This window comes from Terrapene carolina, unplaced genomic scaffold (assembly GCF_002925995.2).
Source record: "Terrapene carolina triunguis isolate 2854851 unplaced genomic scaffold, T_m_triunguis-2.0 Scaffold89, whole genome shotgun sequence".
Lineage (NCBI taxonomy): Eukaryota > Metazoa > Chordata > Testudines > Emydidae > Terrapene > Terrapene triunguis.
The window spans coordinates 4,099,339-4,124,785 of NW_020664440.1; the positions used below are offsets into that span (position 1 = coordinate 4,099,339).

General features: G+C 43.2%; 1 protein-coding gene across 3 annotated transcripts in view; it reads left to right on the forward strand.

Moving 5' to 3' along the window:
• ATXN7 (ataxin 7) overlaps nucleotides 1-17,249 on the forward strand; it is a 101,017-nt gene extending 83,768 nt beyond the window's left edge. For all 3 annotated transcript variants that reach the window (XM_026650401.1, XM_026650402.1, XM_024192705.1), the window contains 8 exons: nucleotides 391-643; nucleotides 2,235-2,497; nucleotides 3,320-3,402; nucleotides 5,298-5,563; nucleotides 6,519-6,717; nucleotides 7,884-8,005; nucleotides 10,790-11,729; nucleotides 13,353-17,249. In XM_026650401.1, the coding sequence (XP_026506186.1) occupies nucleotides 391-643; nucleotides 2,235-2,497; nucleotides 3,320-3,402; nucleotides 5,298-5,563; nucleotides 6,519-6,717; nucleotides 7,884-8,005; nucleotides 10,790-11,729; nucleotides 13,353-13,370 (2,144 nt within the window). In that variant the 3' untranslated portion in view covers nucleotides 13,371-17,249. The remainder of the gene's footprint in view (nucleotides 1-390; nucleotides 644-2,234; nucleotides 2,498-3,319; nucleotides 3,403-5,297; nucleotides 5,564-6,518; nucleotides 6,718-7,883; nucleotides 8,006-10,789; nucleotides 11,730-13,352) is intronic.
• Nucleotides 17,250-25,447: the final 8,198 nt, after the last annotated feature.

Sequence of the window (25,447 nt, forward strand, 5' to 3'; positions counted from 1 at the left end):
GATGAAATGTGAGAGTTAAGCTTGGTTGGGCTAGGGGATAGTTCTGTGCTTCCCTATGTGGGAGACCTGGATCTGATTCCCAGTCTCGTGCTCCTTGATTGAGAGGAACATGGGAGTATTTTTTTAAAGGGCAGCTTATTCAGCTAAGCATTGTTGGTGGAGGAATGAACCTCACGTTAAAAGCCATTCCAGGGACTAATTAGGGAGCAGCATTGAAGGGATCTCAGAACTCCATGGTTGTGATGTGCTGAATCCTATAGCGCTTGTGTGGGGTAGGGCGCCCTCAGACCAGTAAAGGAACAATTTTAATGGAGCAAATGATGAAGTACGGTACTTTGGAAATGTTCCTGTGTTTACTCCGAAATTTACAAACACTGGTTTTCCTTTCAGAAAGAAGACACAGCTCCTCCAGCAAGCCGCCTTTGACCCCTCCCTCCTCTTCAGTATTTTCCCTCTTTTCATCTTTGTCTTCAAAGAGCAAAGGTAGCAGTGGAAGTGGGAGCAATCGCTCATCCAGTGGAGGTACTAGTGCATCATCATCCAATTCCAAGTTGTTGAAATCACCCAAAGACAAGCTGCAGATCGGTGGAAACAATAGGTTACTGCATCCGGTACAACATAGCAAAGTTCCCCACGATAAAATGTGAGTATGTTCTTTTGAGAATCAATTTCAATGTTATCACTTGCACAGAAGCTGGTGCAAAAATTTGTAACAGTTTTAAGTATTTTGTGTGTTTGGTTATGAAAGATGAAATGCAACGATCTGTTGGAAAGGCTGTAGAGGAGATCTGTCTAGAGCAGTGGTCACCAACCGGTCGATCGCGATGGACTGGTCGATCTTAGAGGATCTCCCAGTTAATTGCGCTCTCTGGTGGTGAAGCGGGCCAGCTGCTAAGGCAGGCTTCCTGCCTGCTCCAGCCCCATGCTGCTCCCGGAAGCGGCTGGGGGGGAGCGGGGATCAGGGGTCTCCGCTGCTTCTGCCTGCAAGCACCGCCCCTGCAGCTCCCATTGCCCTGAGCCCCCTCCTGCACCCCAAGCCCCAGCCTTGAGCCCCTTCCCAGAGCCAGCACCCCATATCCCCTTCTGCACCCAAACCCCCTCCGGCACCAAGCCCCGCCTTGAGCCCCCTCCCAGAGCCAACACCCCATACCCCCTCCTGCATCCCAAACCCCTCCTGCACCCCAAGCCCTGACCCCCTTCCCAGAGCCAGCACCTTGTACCCTTTCCTGTACCCCAACACTCTACCCCAGCCTGGATCCCCCTCCTGCACCCAAACTTCTCCCAGATCTTGCACCCCTCATTCCCTCCTGCACCCCAACTCCCTGCCCCAGGCTCAGCCCAGAGCCCTCTCCCACACTGCGAACCGCTTGGCCCCAGCCCTGAGCCTGCACCCCCTCCTGAACCCCAAAACCCCGCCCCAGCCCAGTGAAAGTGCGTGAGGGTAGGGGAAAGTGAGCGACGGAGAGAGGGGGGAATGGAGTGAGGAGGGCGGGTCTTTGGGGAAGGGGCAGGGCCTCGGGGATGGGGAAGGGTAGATCTTGGGTTGCCCATAAATTCAAAAAGTGATCTTGGGCATAAAAAGGTTGGAGACCACTGGTCTAGAGGGTAGGCAAACCAACAGCATTGTTCCAGGAGAAATCCCACATAGGTGCAGCTTGAATCTTTCTCAGTGAAGACCTTTCCAATATAGGTCCAGATCCTATCATCTGATATGCATGGTCCGATCCAGACTTGTGTGGTATCTCACACACAGGCATAAGGGTTGATCTGCACATATCTGATTGCTGTACTAGCACCGTAATTTGCTGTCATCAGAACATGGCGTCTCTCACTGGGTCTTCTGCCAAAATCGGGCCATCCCAGCTGTTTGTGCAATACACTATAACTGTGTAATGTACATTTGTCTGTGTTGCTAAACCACACAGCTTCAGTTCCTCGCTGATACTGTAGAAACATTTCTGAAGAGATAGTGTAAAGAGAGCAGGAAAGGATTGACTTTCATCTTATTGTGGACATCAGAAAGTAGCAAAAAAAATATATAAAATGAACAACTTCTAAAAATTAAAAATGGGGAAAGAGGCAGAATTATTATTACCTATGTTTTTGTTGTGAATAGAACAATTCAGAATATATTCGAGTAATAGAGGACGTATTCGGTAGCTTGGACAATCATGACCATAGGGTACTACAGTTATTTGCAAATGGCCTTTTCCTTTATTTCCCACTAACTACAGCATGACTCCATCTGTCAAAGTGGAAAAGATTCATCCAAAGATGGATGGTGCACTATTGAAAACTGCTGTTGGTCCAACTTGTTCTACTACTGTGAGTTCCTCAATAAAGACTGGCCTTAATTGTCCCTCAATACCAAAGCCACCTTTGCCTTCCCCTGGACAGATACTGATTGGTAAAGGTCTTCTCTCTGTGCCTCCATTTTTGGAAAAGAAACCAGAAGATAGTACAAATAATAGGAAATTCTTACATAAAAGATTGTCAGGTAATTTAAAAAATATTGTTTGCTATATTAATAATAGTAGTAGTAGTAGTGTATGAAGATATAAATATAACCAAAACCATTCTTTTAAACAGGTAGTCGATAGATTTTAATTACAGTGCAGAAAGTTGACCAGTTACGTGTTGGGGTTGGTCTTAAATGTTCCCCTTTAAAGTGACTCATTCTTAAAGGGACACCATCAACTTGATATCTAGTTAATTTTTAAAAAGAGTTGACAGTGTGCTTCAGGTATTATACCTGCCTGTGAGTGCCCTAATGTTGGGGGGTTTACAGTTACATTTTCCTATTACCATAAATGTCTTTCTGTTGCTGTGTGAAAGACCCACCCGTACAAAGGAAACTGAATGGCTTACACAAAGTAAACTGAAACGTAGGGAAATGGTTTTCTCTAATCTTTCAGTTACAGTAATTTTGGGTGTTACTTATCTTAGATTAAAAAATTCAGACATCAATATTCAAATTGATATGGTGCCCTTTTAAGTCTGGTGTTATTTTTACATGAATACATGTTCCTTTGCTGTGAAGAATTTGATTCTGCTGTGAGACTTTACCCAGTCATAAATGTCTGTCTGTATAGATCCTGCTGCAGGATTGGGGCTTAAGTTTCAACCAGTCAGAAACTAGTAAAAAAGAAAACGTTTTTAAAATTCAGCAATTTCTAATATTTATTATTAAATGCATGTGTCTTGAGAACAGGTTCAGTTATATATATATATTATGATTAAAATTCTGACCAATATTTTCAAAACATGTTTTTTTAATCTCTCGTTTTACAATAATGATATATTTGTGTGTATTTGCTAGAGAGAGAGTTTGATCCTGATATATACTGTGGCGTCATTGATGTGGAAACCAAGAAACCCTGTACTAGGTCTTTGACATGCAAGGTAGGACATGTTCCTCAGAATAAATTTATGAAGTAAAGTTTGAATTTTCTGCGCATCATGACAGAAAACTGAACATCATTCAGCTTACTGCTAAACTTCAGTGATGTCCATTGAAAATGATATCCTCTGATAAAACTGTGATGGAGACTGGTAAAATTCTTAGTTCTGGTGGGGAAAAAATATTTTTCCAAAGTTTTAATTAAATTGTGTTAATGTATAAAAATTGCTGTTAAAAAAGTCTAAGGATTTGTACAATTAATAATGTCACTGTTAACATCTAGAAGTAGGGTCTGATGATTTTTCCACTGTAAACCAGAGTTGGGCTTAAAAAAAATCTTGAAAATGTAACGTTTCATTTGGGATCAGACAGAAGGTTTCAGGCCTCAATTTTACCCATCTTATGTAATTTTACCCATCTTAAAATTGTTAGATGTTCTTATTTGGGAATGTCTCTTTGGCTATAAAGATTAATTTTAATCACAAAGAAATTAAAAATATAGTCACTGCTTTATGTGGGACCTAGACAAAGCAAAATGTTTCCCACAGGAGAACCAAGTCTGAAGCAGATTTTAGAAGGTGGTTGTATCAACCCAAATGGTGCTGCCTCCTGGGACTGTAGTTTGATACTGCTTCAACTCTTTTTCTCAGAAGTCCTTATCTAAAGCGTCTCTGTCTAGTAGGCCCAACTTTGTACACAAAACATCTTTTAAAAAGTTAGTCTGGTGAACCCAGGCTCTAAACATCAATTTGAACAAAAGCGATCACTTGTCCCGGAGAAGTTACAGAAAGTAAAGACCTGAATCGTGTGATCTTGAAATATTTAGCTATGCTCCGGCACAGCAGCTGTGCTGCCAGAAGAGGGACCACCTAACAAATAAACCACCTCCGGAACCAGTGTAGACAGAACTGATATTAATGACAAGGAAGAAAACTTGAAGGTAATGCCTCCTTGACAACACAGGGGACAAAGCTATTGTTCTCCCAAAGGAAGAGTGTCACGCTTCTAAAAGAGGATTGGACAGTAGGGAAATAAACTAAACGCTTTAAAGTAAATAAGAGCATCCCATAGAAATTCCTTCCACTCTACTTACCTCTCAAAAATATTGTTTTCATATATTATCAGAGCTTAATACTAAGGTGGAAAATAGGCTTGTTCACTTCCACAATAAATACAAACTATTGAGCCCTTCAAACTGTGCGAAAGTGAGGCCTTGGGAATGAATTTAGCACATGTAAACAAGGGAAACAATCTTCTATCCTACTGCATGTAGATTTTGCGCTACATGTATTTAACTCCACTGGGTGTTGAGGATCTTTCAGGAGTGGGACAACCTGATATAGTATCACCTTAACCTCTGAACGTTGTTGCTTTGTTGGAGTTGTGATTGTTGATTCTGCTGTTTCTTTGTGGGTTTAATATCCATTACCATACAGTAGGTGTCCGGGAACACATTAGTTTGCAAAAGCAAAGACATTTACAAGGTTGTTAAGTTTAGTACTCTTTATTTAAAAGTATGTTTTACAACTTATGTTCAATATTCCCACAAATAAACATAAAAAATTGGTACTTTTCTCTTAAGAGAAGACCATGTGCTGTGCTTCATGATTTAAAATGAATGGTCAGGTAGCATTCTTGTATTAGTAATGAAAGTGAGACGTTGAAAAAGGCTTGAATTTCAAACTCAAGGCTTATTAGACCTTTGACAGAGAGCATTGACTTTAATTACTATTGGCTTATCAAATAGGAATATAAACACCCATTAGACCATCTTTACGTTTCTTGTAAAAGCCATCCCTTGCTTTATTTCCTCCGTTCTAGAATTGTTCTATATCTGAGTGTTTGTTTTCCGCAAATCAAATTGCCTTGGATTAATGTTTGATGCTTTGATTTGCAGACACATTCCTTAACCCAGCGGAGGGCTGTACAGGGTCGAAGAAAACGATTTGATCTGTTATTAGCCGAGCACAAAAGCAAAACCAGGGAAAAGGAATTGCTTCGACATTCGGATCATCATCAGCAGATGCCCCCTCTCAGGGAACCACATCCCTCACCTTCTAAAACTTCCCAGGAGCTGCACCAAAATTCTCATGGACTTATTCCTACAGAATCAAAGCCTTTAGTACCTAATAAACCCAAACCTCACCCCCCCAGTCTTCCAAGGTAAGTGAAATCTGTTTATCCACCAAGTGTGAAATTAGTCTGGGGAGCGACTTGATGGTTGGTGGCAATGAGTGCTACCACGTGGGAAATGCAGATTCATTCGCAACCGAGGGCTCTTGCTCTGTGCCTGATGATTGCTCACTCAGAAATTCCACACTGGATCTTAGACTATGTCTACACTGCCCCGTAGTGTAGACATAGCCTTCCTTAGTCTTAGGTGAGCTGTATCTCCTGCCCTTCTAACAAGAGGCCCTGATGGGTGGCCCAGGGAGGTAAATGCTGGCTTGAGTAAATGCAAACCAGAAGCTCCATTCTGTAGCAGCTATTCAGTGTTGGTGCTCCAGCAAGGTGGCAATGGATAAATAGAAATGTGATTTAGGAGTACAGAGGAGAAGGAAGTGAATGCAAAATGAAGAAGTTGTTGCAACGGTAAATTAATTTAAGGCATCCAGTTTAGCTTTACCTCCGGATCCAGAATAGCAGTAAGTCAGGATGGTGTGAAGGCGATACCTTTGTTTAATGAGTAGGTTACCAGCTTTTTAAAATACCCAGCAGTTTTTGGAGGAGAGAAAAAGAAGGGACAACTGAAAATCTAGCGGTTGGGAGTAGCTGGTGGAAGTGGTTGGGGACTGGGAGTTGGGACTAGACTACTGTTTTTATTTCTGGCTCTGTTACTGAGTTGCTGAGTGGCCTTGACAAGCCACTTTAATTTTTCTGTGTCTCAGTTTGCCTATCTGCAAAATGGATATAATGATGCCTCCTTTTCCTGGAGAGTTGTGAGACGTAACTGTTAAAAGAATTCTGAAATACTGGTATTACGACAGAAAGGAAAACGTGGAAAACCTGGTTTAAAAAAAAGCACCTTTCTATACAAGCAAAAAATTCCAGGCATAAGTAATTCCTACTAATGTAGCCTTTGTTCAGTAATACCTTTTACATGTATTTACTTGTCAAGGCCTCCAGGCTGTCCAACCCAGCACAGCGGAAATGCCCCTAGTGACTCTCTTGCGGTCCATGAATCTCCACACCCTCCGTTGCCTGCAGCTGAGCCAGCATCCCGTTTATCCAGCGATGAGGGAGAGTGTGATGAAAAAGAAGAACATGTTGAAAAACTGGATTGTCGTTATTCAGGTCATCATCCTCAGCCAGCCGCTGTATGTTCTACATCCTTTACTGGTTCTGAATTTGTGAACAAATCGATTACGGTTTTTCAGTGTATTTTTTGGGGGGTTCACTAAAATGTTCTCATGCCACAGGAAAATGTGTTTGTTACAGAATAGGCAGGAAGGGTTTAATCATAATTATCAGAGTCAGTGTGCTATGAGAAAAACATTCTGAGATAGCTCCACTGTAACATAAGAGAAATCAAAATGCCACAAATATTGGAGGTGGAAGCGGAAACATTCTAAAGTGTTTTGAGAAAAGGGTAGATGTGGAACCGGTACATGCAAAATAGTGGTATGGTTTAATAACACTTTCAGTATTCGATCTGTTTTTAAATCACAGTGCTAGCCTTATTTTTGCATAGAAATAATGGCTTGCAGCAACACGGCTTAATGTGGAAATCTTGGCAGCAGTTGGTACATGTGGCATACTTTCGTTTCCAAAAGCAAAAAAAAAAAAAAAAAAAAAAAAAAAAAAAATTTTAATAAAAAAAAAAAAAAAAAAAAAAAAAAAAAATTCACTAAAATATTTGTGCATGTGATGTAATTTAACTCCTAGATTTTTTAGTGGAATCATTTAAAAAACAGATTTTAAATGACTGCAAGCAATTTCTTATAGAGAGCTAACATATTTATTTAGATATATAAGGTACATCTTATCCTGTATATAATGTATATCTTATCCTAATTGCCTTTGACAAAATTTAAAAAACCAGTTCACCTAAAAACCAGCAGCTGTCTCCCAACAAGACTCAGCCTCAGAGCAAAAGAAGCTTCCCCATAAACCTCAGGGCCTTCTCACATAGACCGTACAGCATGGCCTGAATGTCAGAGCAAGTATGGGAGAAGGTTGCAAACCTAACGGCCCCTCAAAAAAAACATCTACCACTTTCCCCCTCTCTTTAATCAAGGTGACTCCAATTAAAGGTGGCAGCATCTCAGAGGTCCTCCTTCCGGGTTGGGCCTGAGCTATTTGGGAATATATTTTGAACATACTTTTTGGGCAATAAGGATCAAAGTCCTAATGTACATGTTTGCCATCTTAGGTCCTTGGACTTTTCCTGTGTATTATTGCTTTGTAATTAAGTGTGTTAATTTATTATTTAGAGAGTTGTTATTAAAATTAGAAAACACCAAAATAAAATCTGTATTTTCAGTTTTGCACATTTGGGAGCCGGCAAATTGGAAGAGGTTATTACGTGTTTGATAAGCGGTGGAACCATATCCGATGTGCACTTAACTTCATGGTGGACAAGCATCTTAATTCACAGATGTGGAAGTGAGTAGAAATGAAAGGGGTTTTTTGTATTATTATTCTTGCTATCATACAAATAGATTAAAACTTGAGAGAAAAATGGCTTTCCTGTTGTAATAATAATTCATTAAAGACCTCTTTTTAAATTAGCACCTCCCAGTAACATGGTAAATGTGAGCAACAGCTCCATTTTAACTGTCATCTGGAGAATAGGAAGGGATTGAGTTACATTCACCAGGAGACTATATTCTTTACTTATTCATAAAACTGTACCCACAGATCTCTCTTTGTATTCTTGTGTTGCGCTGAGAGTAGCTGGAACCTTTTTAAAACAATATGACGGCTGACAACTTGTGCTTTCCTGCTGGACACGGAGATGAAATCTCTTGAGCAGTTTCTAAAATTCTAGTTCCTCAAACCCTAATTATGATTCATCCTCAAACATTAATTTTGAATCCATGTTCTACATCCAAATTGTACCTTTTCATCCCATCTCTGTTTTCTATAGCTTTGGTTTTCTTAATATTTTTAGTAGTTTAATTTGTTTATAGGTTCAATATTAAATTTTCTTAGCAATGTGGTTTGTGATGAATTGTAATTATTAGTCCTAGAGTCATAGAAATGTGGGGCTGGAAGGGACCTTGAGAGGTCATCAAGTCCATCCTCCTGTGCTGATCGGGACCAAGTCAACCTAGGCCATCCCTGACAGGTGTTTGTCCAACCTCCAAAAAATCCTCCAGTGATAGGGATTCCAAAACCTCCCTTGGAAGCCTATTCCAGTGCTTAACTATCCTCCTAATTAGAAAGTTTTTCCTGATTTCTAATCTAAATCTCCCTCGCTGCAGTTTATGCTCATTACTTCTTGTCCTATCTTCAGATCTGGGTGGGTATAATGTATCATAAACTGAACATGAGTCAATTGCCCTACTCAGCACTGGTGAGGCCTCAGCCAGAGTATTCTGGCCACACTTTACCCAATTTTCCAAATCTTTCTTAGAGTCCAGATGAGAGCAACAAAAATGATAGGGCAGATTTTCTAAACCTTTTATGAGGAAAACTTAAAACTAGTGGCCATGTTGAGTCTTGAGACAAGAAGACCGGGGGGGGGGGGGTGGAGAACACGACAACCTGATAAGTCTTCAAATATGCCATGGGCTGTTATAAAGAGGATAGTTACTCCGTGATCCTTTTCAGCAGTGCTACCACCTAGCCAGTTATTCCCCATTTATTTCCTGTAACAGTTAATGTGCATGTGGCGTTGCTCTTTGAGACTGATGGATTTCCTGTCTGAGGAGTTTTGGGGCTAACAGTTCTCTCTGATTTTGGAAAAAACAGGTTGAGACACAGTAGGGATAACTTTAGTCATATTGTTTTTCAAAGATGAGCTTTTCTGTAGTATATGTGTTTGGAACAAAGACATTTTTCACCAATAGGTAAATCGTGTTCAAAAGGTTTGCTTTGGGCCAGGTTATATGGAAATAATTCCGGGCGTGAGGCTGGCAGTGTAGTATACAGAATTTAGGAAAAAGCAATCAACATCATACTCATCTTGAATAATCCTCAAGGCTAGGGGTAGATTATCAAGGCCCTAGATTAAGAAGGGTCTTACTGGACCCACACAATTTGGTTCCAGGTATCCCTATAGCGCAGTGGTCATCAACCGGTAGTTCGCGAGAACGGGGAACTGCAGCCAATGGGAGCTGTGGGGGCGGTGCCTACAGGGAGGGGCAGCGCGTGGATTCACGTGCCCCCCCTCAGGGGCCACATGAAAGTGCCAGCAGCTTCCGGGAGGGCCGGGGCAGGCAGGGAGCCTGCCTTAGCCCCTGCCCCAGCCTGGTGAAAGTGAGTGAGGGTGGGGGAGAGCAAGCGACGGAGGGAGGGGGGAATGGAGTGAGCGGGGCAGGGCCTCGGGGAAGGGGCAGGGTAGATCCTGGGCTGCACTTAAATTCAGAAAGTGATCTTGTGCTTTAAAAGGTTGGAGACCACTGCTGTAGAGGGTGTTTGGTATCCATTGTGGGGGACTTGGGAGCAGGAGATAGTGGCAAGGCAGGGAGCAGGAGTGTCATGAGCACTTGAATTGTTTAGTTGGGGCGTTCTGTTTGGGTGCTGTTTGGTTGGACTGGATCCAGGTCCCATTTAGTCATAATTTCCCACTGCTCAAGCTATCCCAGAGCTCCAGCCCAGTCACTAAAGCTTGTTGCAGTGAGAGCAGTTATTTTATGGTCTTTTTCTCTATTTGCTTTCCTCTCCTTCTGGGGTCAAAAAGGCTCCTGTGGCACCTCCCCATAAACCCGAGGGTCCTGCTCATCCGCAAGAGCTCTCGGTGTTGGCATCACAGTCGGTGCCGAGAACTGTCCTGGAACCTCCTTTGTAATGCCGAGGTTACTGCTTCAAGGCACGACGCCCCTAGTGACTTGATGCCTGTCCATGGCTCAAGATCTATGAGGCAGAGGGAACTCCGCGTTGAAGTCAATTGTAAAACTCACATGGATTTCAGTGGGAGCAGAGTTAGGCCTATGGTGAGCACTTTTGAAAATCTCACCCAGAAGAGCAGACAGTGATATTTAGGGAACTCCAGTTACAGATAAGTAACCACGTATACATCCACCAAAGGGAGAGGATCACGAAGCAGTGCTTCGCTTGTTTGCAGTGTAGTTGGGTTAATTTATCAAAATGTTTGAGGGTTTGATAAGGTCAGTATTTTTGCACTGAACAAACGCAAATAGGATTATTCTACTGCAGGACAATTTCCAGAGCCTGGTGTCTGTGCACAAAGAGCACTAACCGTTTCTTCTTTTTCTTTTCTAGGAAAATTCCCCCAGCATCTAGCAACACGGCGTCTGTTCGTGCTCCGCATTGGACAAACTCAATGCCTGCGTCACAGTATGGTGTCAGTGCTGCAGGTTTCCTTTTACCCACCACGGTTATGTCATCACCAACATTGGTTTCTCCTTCCTGTGTGTCTCTTAATAGTAAATCAGTCCCATCACATGGAACTACACTAAATGCCAATCCTTCTAATCTGGGTGCAGTGGACCCTGTCTGCAGTATGCAATCAAGACAAGTGTCTTCGTCCCCTTCAACACCTACAGTGCTTTCCTCAGTACCTTCACCTATGCCCAGCAAACCTCAGAAATTGAAATCCAGCAAGTCTTTTAAACCTAAGGAATCTTCTGCTAGCAGCGCCAACTGTAACAGTACCAGTAGCAACAGTAGCAGCGGCGGCTCAGGAAAGAAGCGTAAAAACAGTTCCGCACTGCTAGCACCTTCGTCTCATTCCACAGAGTCCTTTAGGAAAAACTGTGTGGCTAACTCTGGGACCTCTTATCATTCATCGATGACATCTTCGTCGCACAGTGTTGGCCTCAATTGTATGACTAGCAAAGCTAACTCTGGTAGCCTCAAACATGACCAATCAGGGAGGGGCCCTCCTACTGGAAGCCCTGCAGAATCGATAAAAAGAATGAGTGTGATGATGAACAGTAGTGATTCCACTCTTTCCTTAGGGCCATTTGTTCATCAGGCCAGTGAACTGACTGTAAATTCACACAGCAGTTTTTCACATGCACACACTTCCCTGGACAAATTCATAGGAAAGAAAAGAAAGTGCTCACCTGGTTCAAGCAGCATAAACAGCAGCAAATCAAACAAGGTTGCCAAATTGCCATCGGTGAACAATGTTCATGCAAAACACACCAGTGCAATCACAGGGACACAGGGACTGATGAACAATTCTCTTCTTCATCAGGTATGACATTTTGTATTGAAGATATTTCACTTGACAGATTAGCTTTGGAATCTGCAGACTTGCACTGGTGACTGCACATGGTTATATTGGTCATAGTCAGAGAGTTTAAGGCCAGAAGGGACCCCTACAACATCTAGGTCGTGTCCTGTTGTTTTTGGTTGACTAGCTGATTCTAGACACTCTGTTAGTGAAAGGTGGATATCTGTTTTCCTATTTGACTGCTACTCTTTTTAAATATTTTTCACTGTGAATCTTTTGCTGTCGGATTATTACAACAAATCCGCTTTTTTTAAAGTGTGGTTTTACTCTGAAAAGTTGCGTTTAAAAGTGGCATAATGGGTTCCATAATTATTACCTAATTACTCCCAGATGAAATTCACTCACTTCACAAGTAAAAATATTTTTCCTGAGTGTCAGCCTTGCAAACTGAGCCAAGTATCTGGAAGTCAGGCTGGGACCTTTCTGACTTCCATCTCCACAACAATGAGCGTTCTACAATCAGAACATAGTGAACCGTTTTGATTATAACTCCGCTGCAATAAAATACAGCGTCCTTGCCCAGAGCTCTATTGACTGGCTCTGCAGTAGGAGCAGGAGAAAAGAGTCGTTAACAATTACTTTTGTTAGTTTAAAACCAGCAGAAATGACAAGGAAAACACAAAGGGATCAGATCTTGTGAGTGAGTAGGGTCCTATTGTTATAGACGAGTTACTTCTCAAAATAGAATCACATGGAAATGAATGTGTTGTTTAGAAACTATTTTACCGTGCATAGTGGGGTCATGAGGAGAGGAATGGGAAATAACAGAGAACAATCAGATAAGGCTGTTTTTGCAAAACGATGAGAAATAGGTTGGAAGATCACTTGAAGGAAAAGAGACTATTTAAAGGGGAAAAATAGACTCAGAGAAGATTTATCAGATCATCCAGATCCCTGACATTGCATGATTGTTCCCCATGCTATGTTTTCTACTGTGTTCAGATATTGACGATTTCTTTCTATTTCCGCCAGTCCCGCAAACCCCCCCCCCCCTTTGCTTTTTTCCTCGTTACTGCGGAAGTTCATATAACTGAAGTGTTAGGAGCTCACAAAGGTCCATCTTAGACAGGTCTCTGAATTTTCCCTTTCCTCCAAAGAACAGGTCTATCATTGCTGTTGTACGCTGACTAGTGTACATACTGTATAGGAAGAAGAAATGACTATCTATGGATAATACAGCTCAGCCATCATTGCTCTAGGAACTTTCACTTTTGGTACTTCCTGACGGTTTTCATTTAACTCAGCAACCTAATGGGGGAAAAGCTACTTTTGAAATAATTAAATTGAATGTATACGTTTAAGAAATGAGGAAAGTCACACCTTCGTGCTTCTGATTATTGTTGTCATGACTACGACACCAGTCAGCCACTTAGGAGTGTAATTGGAGAGCACAATTACTTGGGAAGGCAGAAACTTTAGAATTCCAGATGCAAACAAGCCGACTGGCTGTTAATAGTGCTACCTGGTGCCTTGTAACTCCCTCTGACGTGTTCTCTTGCTGTCCAGAAAGGTCCTGCCTGATGTGGCCTTTACTGTATCTATTACAACATGCTTGCTTACACAGCTTTCTTTTTTGTTTGAAAGCCAAAGGCACGTCCTTGATAGCTGAATATGCCGTGGTGAGAAAAGAACTGGACAACGTTCACTATAAGCAAAACCTCCATCTGGAATTCTGGACTCCAAGATGCCTTTGAGTTATCCCAGCTTCCCATGGTCCTCAGGTGTGGAAATCTACTGGACTGTCATTCAAACAAGGAATTTCCCTGAAGCCATGTCTGTAGCAGTGAATATTGTAAATGGACACTGGATGGAAGTTCAGCCACGTAATTGCTCTTACCAGTGTTAACAGTGGTCTGGACGGCTTGCTACAAATCTGTGAGATGTTACCTACGGGAGTACATCATCTTGCCACTATTTAACATAGATTGGCTGGCAAAAGAATGTTTGGGGACAACCATTACTGTGGACTCTTTTTATGCTGGTGGTGTCTTTTGTAGGTTATTAGCCACCCGATAGGCGCTGTCAATTGAAAGAAACCCTCCAGTGGGGGTACAATGTGTTAGGCACAATGAAAAGAAGCCCTCAAGAAGGGAATATGGCTTTAGTGTTTTTATAGCAGTGTTCCTTTAATGGAACACAAAAATAGCACAATTCAGAAACTAAATAGTCTGTGTTTTGCCCAGCCTTTTGCAAGTAATTTGGGATAAGAAGCTGTCAGGAGTTTCAAAAACTTTTAAAAACTTGTTTGAGGCCATTGTTAAAAAAACAAATATAAAAATAATGTACTTGCCTGATGGAAAAGCGATTATTATTTTGAATAAGATTCTATTGCAAAAGAAAGTAAAAATTGTTAATTCCTTTTGATGAAGGAAATCCGAATGCAAAAGTATCAAATCAACAAAGGCAAATAACCTATAAAACTATTCCCAAAGAACATATTTTTTGACCTATACTGTATGCCAGAAGCCTTTGTTACTTTAAAGAAGAACTCTACTAGTTGAATTAGGTTGGTTGTACCTTCTGGCCTGTAAAAACAGCCCTTTTAAAACTAAATATTTAAAATATTTAAAGATTTTTCTGAAAGCTTTTCAGTTAGTTTATGCCTTGTTCTTGTAATCAAATCATTAACACTTGTCATGCTTTCAGCCACCCACAATCAGATATTTCAGAATGCTGCACTAGATGCTAGTTAGCAACTGAGTTCAGCTTTAAGTCCACCTGGATGGGTTACTATCATCTGTTTCTCAGATACAGATGCTTTATGAATAAAGGGGACTGACTATACTATGTTACAGTCCAGACGGTCAGTTTTCACGAGAGATTTTTATCTTGTTTTAAAACATCTCAAAAATGAAATCCTTTAAAGGGCTTTAGCATTATTATAATGTAATTGATTTGGATATTTTCAGTAAGCTTTTTAACAGTGAATTTTGAGACTTTACTTGAACCTTTGTTAAGGGGTGAAGTAAAGGAAAACAACTTCTAAATCAAGAATATACTCTTTTGCCTTAAAGGGGCACCAGATATTGCTGAGATCAGACAATCTGAGCCTATCAAATTATTCACGCAGTCCAGCCTTCTTCTTCCCAGTTTGGTGGCACATTGTACATCAGGGATTCTCAAGCCACTAAGAGCAGCAGGTGCTTGGTTGGTTACCTGTTCACGTTTCCAAGTTAATATGAACTTGCTGCAGAATTATTATGTACCGCAAAACAACAGCGAGCCTCTATGCAGACACTTTAGCTTTGAGTTTATATAAAAGGTCACCATGAAAAAACACTTCAGACGTTTATTATGCAAACATAAACTAACTGTATTTCAGGAACAAAAAGTTGAAGATGTAATATGATGCCCAACTGAAAGGATTGTTTCCTGCACAGTGGGTGTGAAATTCTGGCCCCATTGAAGTCAGTGGTGCCAAGGTTTCACCCCTACATGTTTCAGTCACAAGTGCAATTTGGTTGGATAGACTTACATTTCAGGTGAACAGAAATGTATATTCATCAACCTTTGTGGCTTTAAGTGATGGAACATCTTTAGTTGTGTAAAGATTATGTTGATCTGAAAGCTTAATGGCAAGTCAAAGCTCATTCAAAACCATGCAGACATTTGAAAGTTAGTATTTAATCACTGTGCTTCATGTAGGGCCGGGTTTTAACTACACCTGCATTAGGGCTTGTAGTTTTAATCTATTGGGACTAGGAAGTGAGGCCATTTTAAATTTCATCTGCCCTTGAGTACAGACCTGCTTAAATATTACAGGTTAGATCTTGGTTCTAAACAGAACCCGGTTCCTGAAGCTTTTATTGTCTCTCATAATTCTTACTGTAAATAATTAAGGAAGCTTAAAATTAATTTACCGTGGAAAATTGAATTTGCAGTGGCTGGGTTGTTTCTAGACAGATTTTCGTAGTAATTTAAGAGATACAATTTTTATAGGCTTTCCAACGTCTCGTTATGACTCCTGCAGTTTTCTTAACCTAAAATATTGCTGCAATGATGAACAAAGAATTATACAAAAAACATACTTTTGTATCTTTATTTTGGAATTTCTTGTTCTATTATAAATATTGAAGTATCCCTATTTCAGAAGACATATTTTGTTAATTGATTGTACATATTTAAATATGTATTTTTGCACAGGTCTTTTTTTCTTATATCCAGTTTTGGTACAATTGAGATCATCTAGTATTTATTTATTAATTAATTAAAAATAGCAAATACCTTTTTTATAATTTGAAGTGGTTCACTGCCAAGCTAACAGTAACATGCCTACTTTGCAAATTAAGGGATGCCTTTGTTTTGTGAAAGTTGTGTCCCTTTTAGTGTCTTGGGAGTGGATACCTACAAACTAACGCCAAGATCCTGTAGTTGGACCCATGCAGAGGTCTGCCACAAGAATCTGATTGCAGGATCAGGGTCTAAATGGTCTAGGTGGCATTGCTTATCAGTTGTCTGATTCCCAGAAGACTACATTTAGTTAAGTGACACTCTGCTTCTCTTTTTTTTAGTATGTGTGTGTGTATGTGTGTGTGTGTGTGTGTGTGTGCGCGCGCGCGCGCATTTGTATGGGTCTCATGTGGTTTAAAACTAATGGAAAAACTGAAAGTGCCTGATATAACTAGTTTTAAGCTTGGACTGTTTAGACAGCTTCTCCTTAAAAGACTTGAATGTTCAGTTGAAAATTTGGAGCTTGCTTTTTCCACCTATATATTTCTAACATTTTAATTAGAAGGGGTTCAAAAAACAAAAATGACTGATGCTGGTGATTTTTGTAAAGCATTTTAAATAGAATAACGTGTTTTGAAACAAGCCCATTAATAGTGCATCTCAAAATAATGCCAAGGGTTAAATATTTTTTTCAAACAGAAATTTACAGAACTGTCTCCTTTTTTTTTTGGTTATTCATTCTTAAACGATATAGTTTAGAAAAAGAGAATGTTTAAAATATTTTGTATTCCAGAAAAAAAACAAAAAACAAACAAAAAAACCCAGATAAGTACCTCTTAAAACGATTTAAAAAAATGTGTGATTTCCAAATGTCATTTCTACGGCAGTTGTCTTCCTCTAAGAGTTCTCTTGCCAAGGAATCTCTGTTGTCTCTCACTCATTCTGTCCTGGGGGAGGGAATCGGGCTTGAAAAATTCTTAACTTTTCACTGTTGAGCAGAAAATCATTTTTACATTTTGTGCGAAATATTTTACGTTTGAAAGATAATTTAAAACTGAGCACTACATAATGTCAATGTGAATGTAGGCCTCGAAAGTATCCTGCTCAGCGTTGAGCCTGGTTCTAAAAAGCAATCTCCTGTGTAAAATGTGTGAATAGTTTGATAATTTGTATACATAATCAAGAGCATCTGATCAGCTGAACTTTGTGGTGGCTGCTGTATAGTACATGAACAAATGTCATGGGATAGAAAAATTACTTTGGATATTTAAAAGAAAAATAAATATATAGTCTATTTGTTTTGTAACAAGTTTCTGTAAATAAAATAATTTATACTATTTATAAGAAAAAGTTGTGCTTTGCTTCATGAAAAAAATTACACACACAGATGTTACTAAACAAGGCAATAAAATTAGGCTTTTTCAATAAATGAGGTTGGTTGCATGAAATACATTATATGTTTCTGCTTCATTATAGTACCAAGCAAAACAATTTAGCATTGAAGGTAGACATCCATATTGGTGCCTCAGTGAACTAATTTCAGAGAATTACTTTGGGTCAGATTCTGCCAGCCCTTACCCCCGTGTACGTGAGGCTGGTAGCATCCGATCCTTTAAAAAGTACAACCTTGTTTACTTTGGCATATTCTTGAGAAGTGTCTAAGTACTTTTCCCTGTTCACAGAAAGTTTGCTTATTTAAGATTCTTGTTTTATGGAGTGTAAGTAGAATGATTGGAAGAAGCTTTTTAATATTTCTGTTTTGAAATACAAAATGCAGTGTGTTGAACAATATTTCTTTATTTTAAAAATACGTTTCTGCAGTGAAAAAATACAGAAAGATACCAGGGCGTAGGGTTACCAAAATATAATTCATTGCTTCACTTCAGGCATGGAATATTGTGTGACAGAACTCTGATTTTATCAACCTACGTATTCCTAGAACATGAATCAATAGAAATGGCCTCCGAAATAGGATCTGGCACTCCTTATTCAGGCAAATCTCCCATTGATGGTGATGAGAATTTGCCTGAGTGAGCAGTCCTGTATCCCACTCAATATCTAAAGCCCTGAGCCTGCAAGCTGATCAGTGGATGGACTCAGATGGAGACCTATGGGGCTGGTCCACCCACATGGGTCAGTTTGCAGGACGGGGGCATAAGTTTTGGTCAAAGTCTCATTAGTAATGTGATGCTCCATGGTTGCATTAAGTAGCAGTAATTGTGTCTGTCATTTTTATCACAAAGGGAAGATTTTTTCCCCCCAACTTTTCTTTTAAAAGGAGTATCTGACACAAAAGTTGTGGGTTTGTGCGTGGGAAGGAGTGTTCCCATTTTGTTTTGTTTTTTAATGTTTTCTTCTCAGTTTATTATGTAGGCTTCAGTAGTGACTCTTAGGGCAAAGGATGCATTGAGTTGCTCAGGTAAAGTGGGATTTATAGCCCTCTGTTAGACACAAAACAGCTCTTTATAACCAAAATTACGCCACTTCTGAGGTAAAGATTTTATTTTCTGGCAAGTCACCAGTTCCTCCATCTAGTAGTTGAGGAGTTAACGGTTTCCGATGACATTCTTTGGAACTCATTGTTGGCGTCTGTTGTTTCAGATTCCTTCTAACTTACAAATCGCTTGCTTACAAAAAGCAAATGTTAGCTGGCGTGCTAAGCTCGAACCAATGGCACGAATCGACCTGGGGCGGGGCATTCATTTGGGAAGGTCCACGTTTTATTTTAAGTGATGATCTGTGGTTTATACCATTAAGGCTTCAAGCTCCCCTCAGGCCACAGTGTATCTCCCCTTAGGGTCAACAGGATGTTTGTCAAGGTCAAGTGTAAAATTTAGTCTTTGTGTCGTTACCATTATTTATTATTGCCTTTGAGTCCCACTCAGTAGCACTCAGAAAATACGCACTCCTTTAGTACCCACCTCTACCTTTGTGTCTCTTCTTTCCCCAGCCTCCTTTCTGCTTCTCACCTTTTTCCCTGTCTGAGTTTCTCCTCTCTTCTTCCCTCTGGATTTCCTTTCCTGTAGGTATTTCCAGTTGTCACCTCCCCATGGGCTCCACTCCCTTCTATATGCTAAGATGACCAGCAAGACAATAGTTAATGTTGACACTGAAGTTTCATCCCTGGGCTTTAGAGATGGCTGGCCCATGAGATGTACGCAAGACAAGGGAGTTTGCGACTCTGAGCTACTGTTTCAGGCTGGCCGCAGATTCAGCAAGAGGCAGCTGCATTCGGTTCACAGTTGGAAGGTTATCTTGGCATTTTATTTTACTTTTTAAAGGTAGGATTATGGGCATCATCCCTCACCTACCCCGGAATTTGGTGGGTGGATAGTTTATGAAAGGGCTGCTATCTAAATGTCTGCTCTTAAGAGAGAAAAGAAGGTGCCTCAAAGCTCCCCATAAGCAGGGTGCATCAAACTCAGGACAGGCATCATCCAATATGGTGTCACTTCCCACGATGTACTGAAGTGCTTGTGTGTGTGATGATGATGTTTCTCTTGTATATCTTAGCTTCTGCTTGTCTGAATCTTGGTAGGCTACAGTGGAAGAGGTGTCCCATGAGGAGCCTGCTCAGGTGCCCAAACCATGTAGGATGGAACCCGTGGGATGGGTTACATAGCTAGGGTTAAGGAGCAGTTCATGGCTCAAATGGTCCTGGCTGGTCTAGGTGGAGGAGTTCAAAGGAGAGCCAGACAGCTCAGAAAGGGGGGCAAATAGCAGATAGGCTAGGGGGACACATCTATCCTGAGATCTCTGGAGTAAGGGTACAGCAGGAGCCCTTGCTGAAGGAAAGGAGGGGAATGCATGCAGCAGCTACCCCAGGTCCCAGAGGAGTGACTAGCTTATCCTTAAGGAACCCGCCCCTTGGATTGGCTCTGAGACTGCGGCCATGCCCCGGACTGGGAACGTGTTAGGAAGTGGCCCAGGGAGGCAGTCTCAGAGCCCTGCTGGATGCCTGGTATTGCTGCTATTCATAGAGCCCTGGATTGGGCCCAGTCTTCCCTATCAACCAACCCTGAAGGGGGCACAGACCCCATCTCCCACCCTCCTGGAGAGAAGGGGGGGATAGAGCTATTGCACGCCCTGAGGCAAGGGTGTGCAACCCACCGGGGCCCAGAGGTGGGCTGAAGACTTCCTTCTATGGGGACATATGTGGATGTATATGTCTTGTTGGGATCGTCACCCCGGAAGGGGGTGACTCCACTAGTTGCCTGGCCAGAGGACTGACTCACTAACTACCCTAAGAGGGACCGCAACACCGCTGGAGTCACTGCTCGCCAGGGACACTGGAGACGGAAGAGCTGGGACCCAGTGACCTCACCGCTAGGCAGCACCACGGGTAAGCCCAGCCCAGTCACACCACCTGACGTCCTAACGCCCGTAAAGAGCAGTTTCTCTCCTGCCCCTGCTCGGCATTTGAGCAAGTTTACAGCAGCAGAGAAGCCTGTAAAGTAGAAAAGTTTGGGCCCAACAGATAACATTCGCAATGTCTACCCTGCTGAAAATGGCAGGGCTCTTAAAGCAAATTAACATTAGAACAGCCATGCTGGATCAGACCAATGGTCTATCTAGCCCAGTATCCTGTCTTCTGACAGTGACTGGTGCCAGATGCCTCAGAGTGTGTGAACAGAATTATCGAGTGATCCATCCCATCATCCAGTCCCAGCTTCTGGCGGTTAGAGGCTTAGGGACACCCACAGCATGGGGTTGCGTCCCTGATCATCTTGGCTAATAGCCATTAATGGACCTACCCTCCATGAACTTCATTGTTTTTTGAACCCAGTTATACTTTTGGCCTTCGCAACATCCCCCGGCAATGAGTTCCACAGGTTGACTTTGCATTGTGTGAAGAATAAGGGGTAAATAACACAGACTAACACGGTTGCTACTCTGAAACTTCCCATACAGAATCCCTTTAAATGAGAATCAAGGTTGGTAGAGTGTTGGTATAACCTAAAGATGTCAATCTCCTCCCTGCTCAGTGTATTTCTGCCGCCTCCAGGATGGATTCAGATTCTGCAAAATATATAGAAAAAACGGCGGCTGCAGCTGGAGAGTGCACAGCACAGCTCAGGGAGCGAGTGGAAAAGTGGCTCCAAGCCATGGCAAGCCACAATCCTGGGCCATCTGTGAACTACGCTTACCCTTCCACTCTGAGCCGCTCCTATTTGCACCAGCTGCCACAGGGGCCAATATAGCAACCAGCCCTTTGCTGCATTTCAGGGGAAATTATTCCACCAGTTCTGCTTTTTATCACAAACATCCTGCGACAACAACTGATCAGAGACATGTGGTCGTGCCATCAATTGCCCAATCTGCAGTTGGACTCTGATTTGCCTGAACGCTGTTCCAAGTTCTTGGCTGTTTGGCTCCCGTGCTACAATTACATATTTGATTCATCACTAAGCAGCAGCATGGGCTGCTTATTGAAGAAGAATGGCATTTGTTTGTGGTTTGCTGGTTTCCCAAATTAGCTGTCGAGAGGCTCTTGAGAAATTTTACTTAAAAATGCAGGCAAATTGAAACCTAGCTCAAGGACTGCAGCTAAAGGGCTCATCCACCCTCCAGAAACGACGCACTTCTGACAGTAAGTGGAGCTGAGCTGGTGCTCAACGCTGGTTAGCTTCAAGCGTAAACAGGGCGGGAGCATGTCCAGCTGATTTTAAAGCTGCAAGCTCTGACCTGGTACCCAACGTGCCCCAATTCCTGACCCCCACTTCAATGACAGGTGACTTTTGTACAGTAGCCAAAGATCGAGTGTCGATTCCCAGGCGTGTAGCGAAGTGTAAAGTTGGAGAAAGGCATCCGAGTGGTTTCCTGCAGAGATCAGTGTGAGGCCCCCAGTAGAAACATCTGTGTGAAGTAGCTAAGGTGAGCATGTTAAGTGTGTGCACGGATGATGGTACATTATGGGGCAGGGCACGTCAGCGAAAGAAGCAAGACAGTCTTTGGCAGCCCAGCAGAGCAGCAGGTAAACAAAGGGATTTCAACCACGGTGCAGGTGTGTGTTACTGACCAGCTACTCAAGACCTCCCTCGTCCCTTCATCCAAGTGCAAAGGGACAGGCTTTCCTCGGCCCAAAGGGAAAAGCAAGGTACCAACAGCCGGGCGGAGGCTCAGCCTCTAGCATTTCTTGCGGCAGGCTGCAAACCTGCTTGGGCTGGGCGCATCCCAGGGCGTAGAAGTGCCAGACAGGAGGGACTCCCGTCAGTACCCCACTTGGTATGCTCACGAGTGTGGGGAGAGCCACAGCAACCTGATTTCTGGCTGCCTGGTTCAGTCCTGGTGGGGGAGGGCACTTGGAGATCGGCTTTTCTGTTTTAAGTAAAGACACTTAAATGCAGAAGCTTGCGCACAATCCTCCAGGGAGCTTCTGCCAGGTCTTGGCTTCGTCGTTTCCTAAGTGTCGGCGCATCTATCTGAGGTTTTTTTTCCTTTCCCATTCACTCCCACAAAAACAAAAACACCCCCCCCCCCCTCCGCCCCCCCCCCCGGGCGGGGGGTCGCAGCCCGCCCCCCACCCCCTATCTGCCCGCCCCCCCAGCCCAGGACTCCTGCCCCATCCAACCTCCCCGTTCCCTGACGGTCCCCCGGGACCCCTGGCCCATCCACACACCCCCACTCCCTGTCCCCTGACCCTCCAGCCAACCCGTCCTCTCATTCCTGATGGCCCCCTGGGAACCCCTGCCCCATCCAACCACCCCTTCTCCCTGTCCCGACTGCCCCCTGCCGCTCCATTCAACCCCCTCTCCTTCCTGACTGCCCCCGGGAACCCCTGCCCCTATTTGACTGGCCCAACTCCTATCTCCTCCCTCCCCCCCGACCACCACCCCAAACTCCCCTGCCCCCTTCCCGCGCTGCCTGGAGCACTGGTGGCGCTACAGCCAGGCCACGCCACCGCCGCCACCACAGAGCACCGGGTCAGGCCGGGCTCTGCAGCCCCACTGCCCAGAGCATTGCGCTGGAGGCGTGGTGAGCTGAGGCTGCGGGGGAAGAGGGACAGCAGGGATGGGGCCAGGGCGAGCCTCCCGGGCCAGGAGCTCGGGGGCCGGGCAGGATGGTCCCACGGGCCATAGTTTGCCCACCTCTGACCTAGAGGTCAGAGAAATGGGGATACCCCCTGGGAAAATACAACTGAACGAGGGCAGGAGTGAACATCCAGGCCACGTGTTCGCAAAGCAGAACCCCCAAGAGCCTCCAGTGGCTACTGAAAGCGTGTTTGAGACGAGCATGCAGTTTTCTACCAAGTAAGTGTTTCTGGGTTTGGTTTTGAGGGGCTGCACAGACCGAGGTGGATCAGGAAGCATTGAGTCCTTTGGTGAGCCTGCACCTTGAATGCTGTATTTGGTTCTGGCTACATCACTACCTGCATGATGTCAGTGCATTGGAGAGAATTCAAAAAGCAACACTGGTTGTGGTGGGATTGAGTTATGGGAAAATATGTGCAGTTGGGCCTGCAGATTACGAGGCTTTGGGGGTGGTGTTAAAACCAAAGCATGAGAGCAAGTGTGTAAGGTGCTATCCATGCAACCAGGATAGAACTACAAGTCACGGGCATGAAGCAAAAGAATACTTACCCCAATCTCCGGGGCAATCCAGGTTACACACCTGTGGCTGACCCATGCCAGCTGACTCGGGCTGTTTAATGGCAGTGTAGACCTCTGGGTTTGGGCTGGAGCCCAGGCTCTGAGAGGTCCCAGAGCCTGGTCCTCAGCCCAAGCCTGAACAACTACACTGCCGAGCCCGCATCTGCTGACATTGACCAGCCGTGGGGATCTAAACACAGCACAGACAGACCCTAGAAGGTCTTGTTTGTATTGTTAACTCCTTGACCACTGAGGAGTTTCTCCAGCACCTGGTATACTAAGAATTTAGGGAATGACTGGGGTGGGATTCTTGCAATCTTTGGACTTCATCTTTGCTGGAAGGCCTGTTTTTAGATTTGTACCACACACTGAGATGAGCTAGAGCAGTCCCAGAACCTCTCGCTGTGATGATGCCCAAGACACATAAGTAAATACAATGGGAAATGCACTGCCTGTGAATGTCCTGGCCTCTTCCCCCTACTGTTTCGCTGACATCTGAAAAAATTGTACACCACCTTTATATTCCTCATTCAGGTAAACGGCATAAACCGTGGCTGCTCTCTCTGAATCCAGAGGCAAGGTGGACAAACGTCTATTGGTGAGAGACAAGCTTCTGAGCTTACACAGAGCTCTTCTTCGGGTCTTCTGTGAATCCAGACAGGCCTGGCCTTCAACCAGTGTCATCTGAGCAGTGCACCTGGCCAAGATTTCTCTCCCTGCTCAGCGTCACCTATGACTATGATCACCGCAGCACAGCTGAAAGCCTGAGATCAGTCAGGTATGAACTCTCCTGACTCATTCTGCCAGCTCTTGACCCCGCTCAGGTCAGGGAGTGACAACAGAGGCTGTGTAGGTCAGAGCATGCGGAGAAAGGAGTAGGGAGCAGCGGAATGAGGGAGGAGAGGGATTAAAAGATGAGGCCATGTATACTTGTCTTTAGTGCAATTAATGGTCCAGGGGATAAGGCTAATCACCTTGATTAACCTTACTAGACTGAATTTATCCCAGACAGAGTTAAAAATAATCTTCAGTTTTGGCGGTTAGGAGGTGCGTTATTTATGCTCTGAATTGGCTCAGTGCTTTTTCACACAGCCATGCAAATGAATGTATGTTCTGAAAGTTTGCTTCATAGAGTGAACTTATTTTTGCAATATTCTAACATTCTGCTCACTTTCATTTTGGCAGAAACAAAAAAAAAAAAACAGATGTGAAGTCTTCACAACCAGCTTCATCACAAACATAAAGGCAGTTCCTCAAGGAATCTAGGTACAGAACGGGGGGGTGGCATTACGGTGTACTGAGGATGTTTTAGTTTCTTCCCTTGTTCTTAACTGAGTTAAAATATCTGCAAGGTCTTATTTGGGCATGTACTGTAACTCCATATCCACACTTTGAGGGTGTCTGTTCTCTTCACTGTAGGGTTGAAATATGTATGTGAAAATAGAAAAGCCAAGTTAGAATTTGAGTGAAAGTTTAATTCTGTAACAAAATGCAGGCTAGCCCTATAAGGAGGAAGCCGTGGCATTTGTGCCCCATTTAATTAGTCCCTGAAGACAGCTTTTGCAATGATGTTCCTGTTGACTTAGCTTGAATTGTCTTAAAAGGATTCACTTTGGCAGGTTCTACTTACAAGAGCTGTGTAAAAAAGGGCAGTGATCTTTCTCTTCCTTTGGAGAGGAGCCACCTCATGGCATCATGGGGTTTAGAGAAACAGTCATATCAAAGCACTATCGGTTATTTAAGGCCTGTTCAAATAGAACTATTGAGCAGGGGAAATTAATCTGTACCCCCCAAAAGTTCTATTCAACAGTCTCACCACCAACCTTCAAAATCCCATTACTTGAGCCTCTGGCTCCTGCCAGCTGTAGTGTGGTCTGGCCAAGGAGTGAAATAAAGGCAAAAAGATTGCTCCTGGCCAGC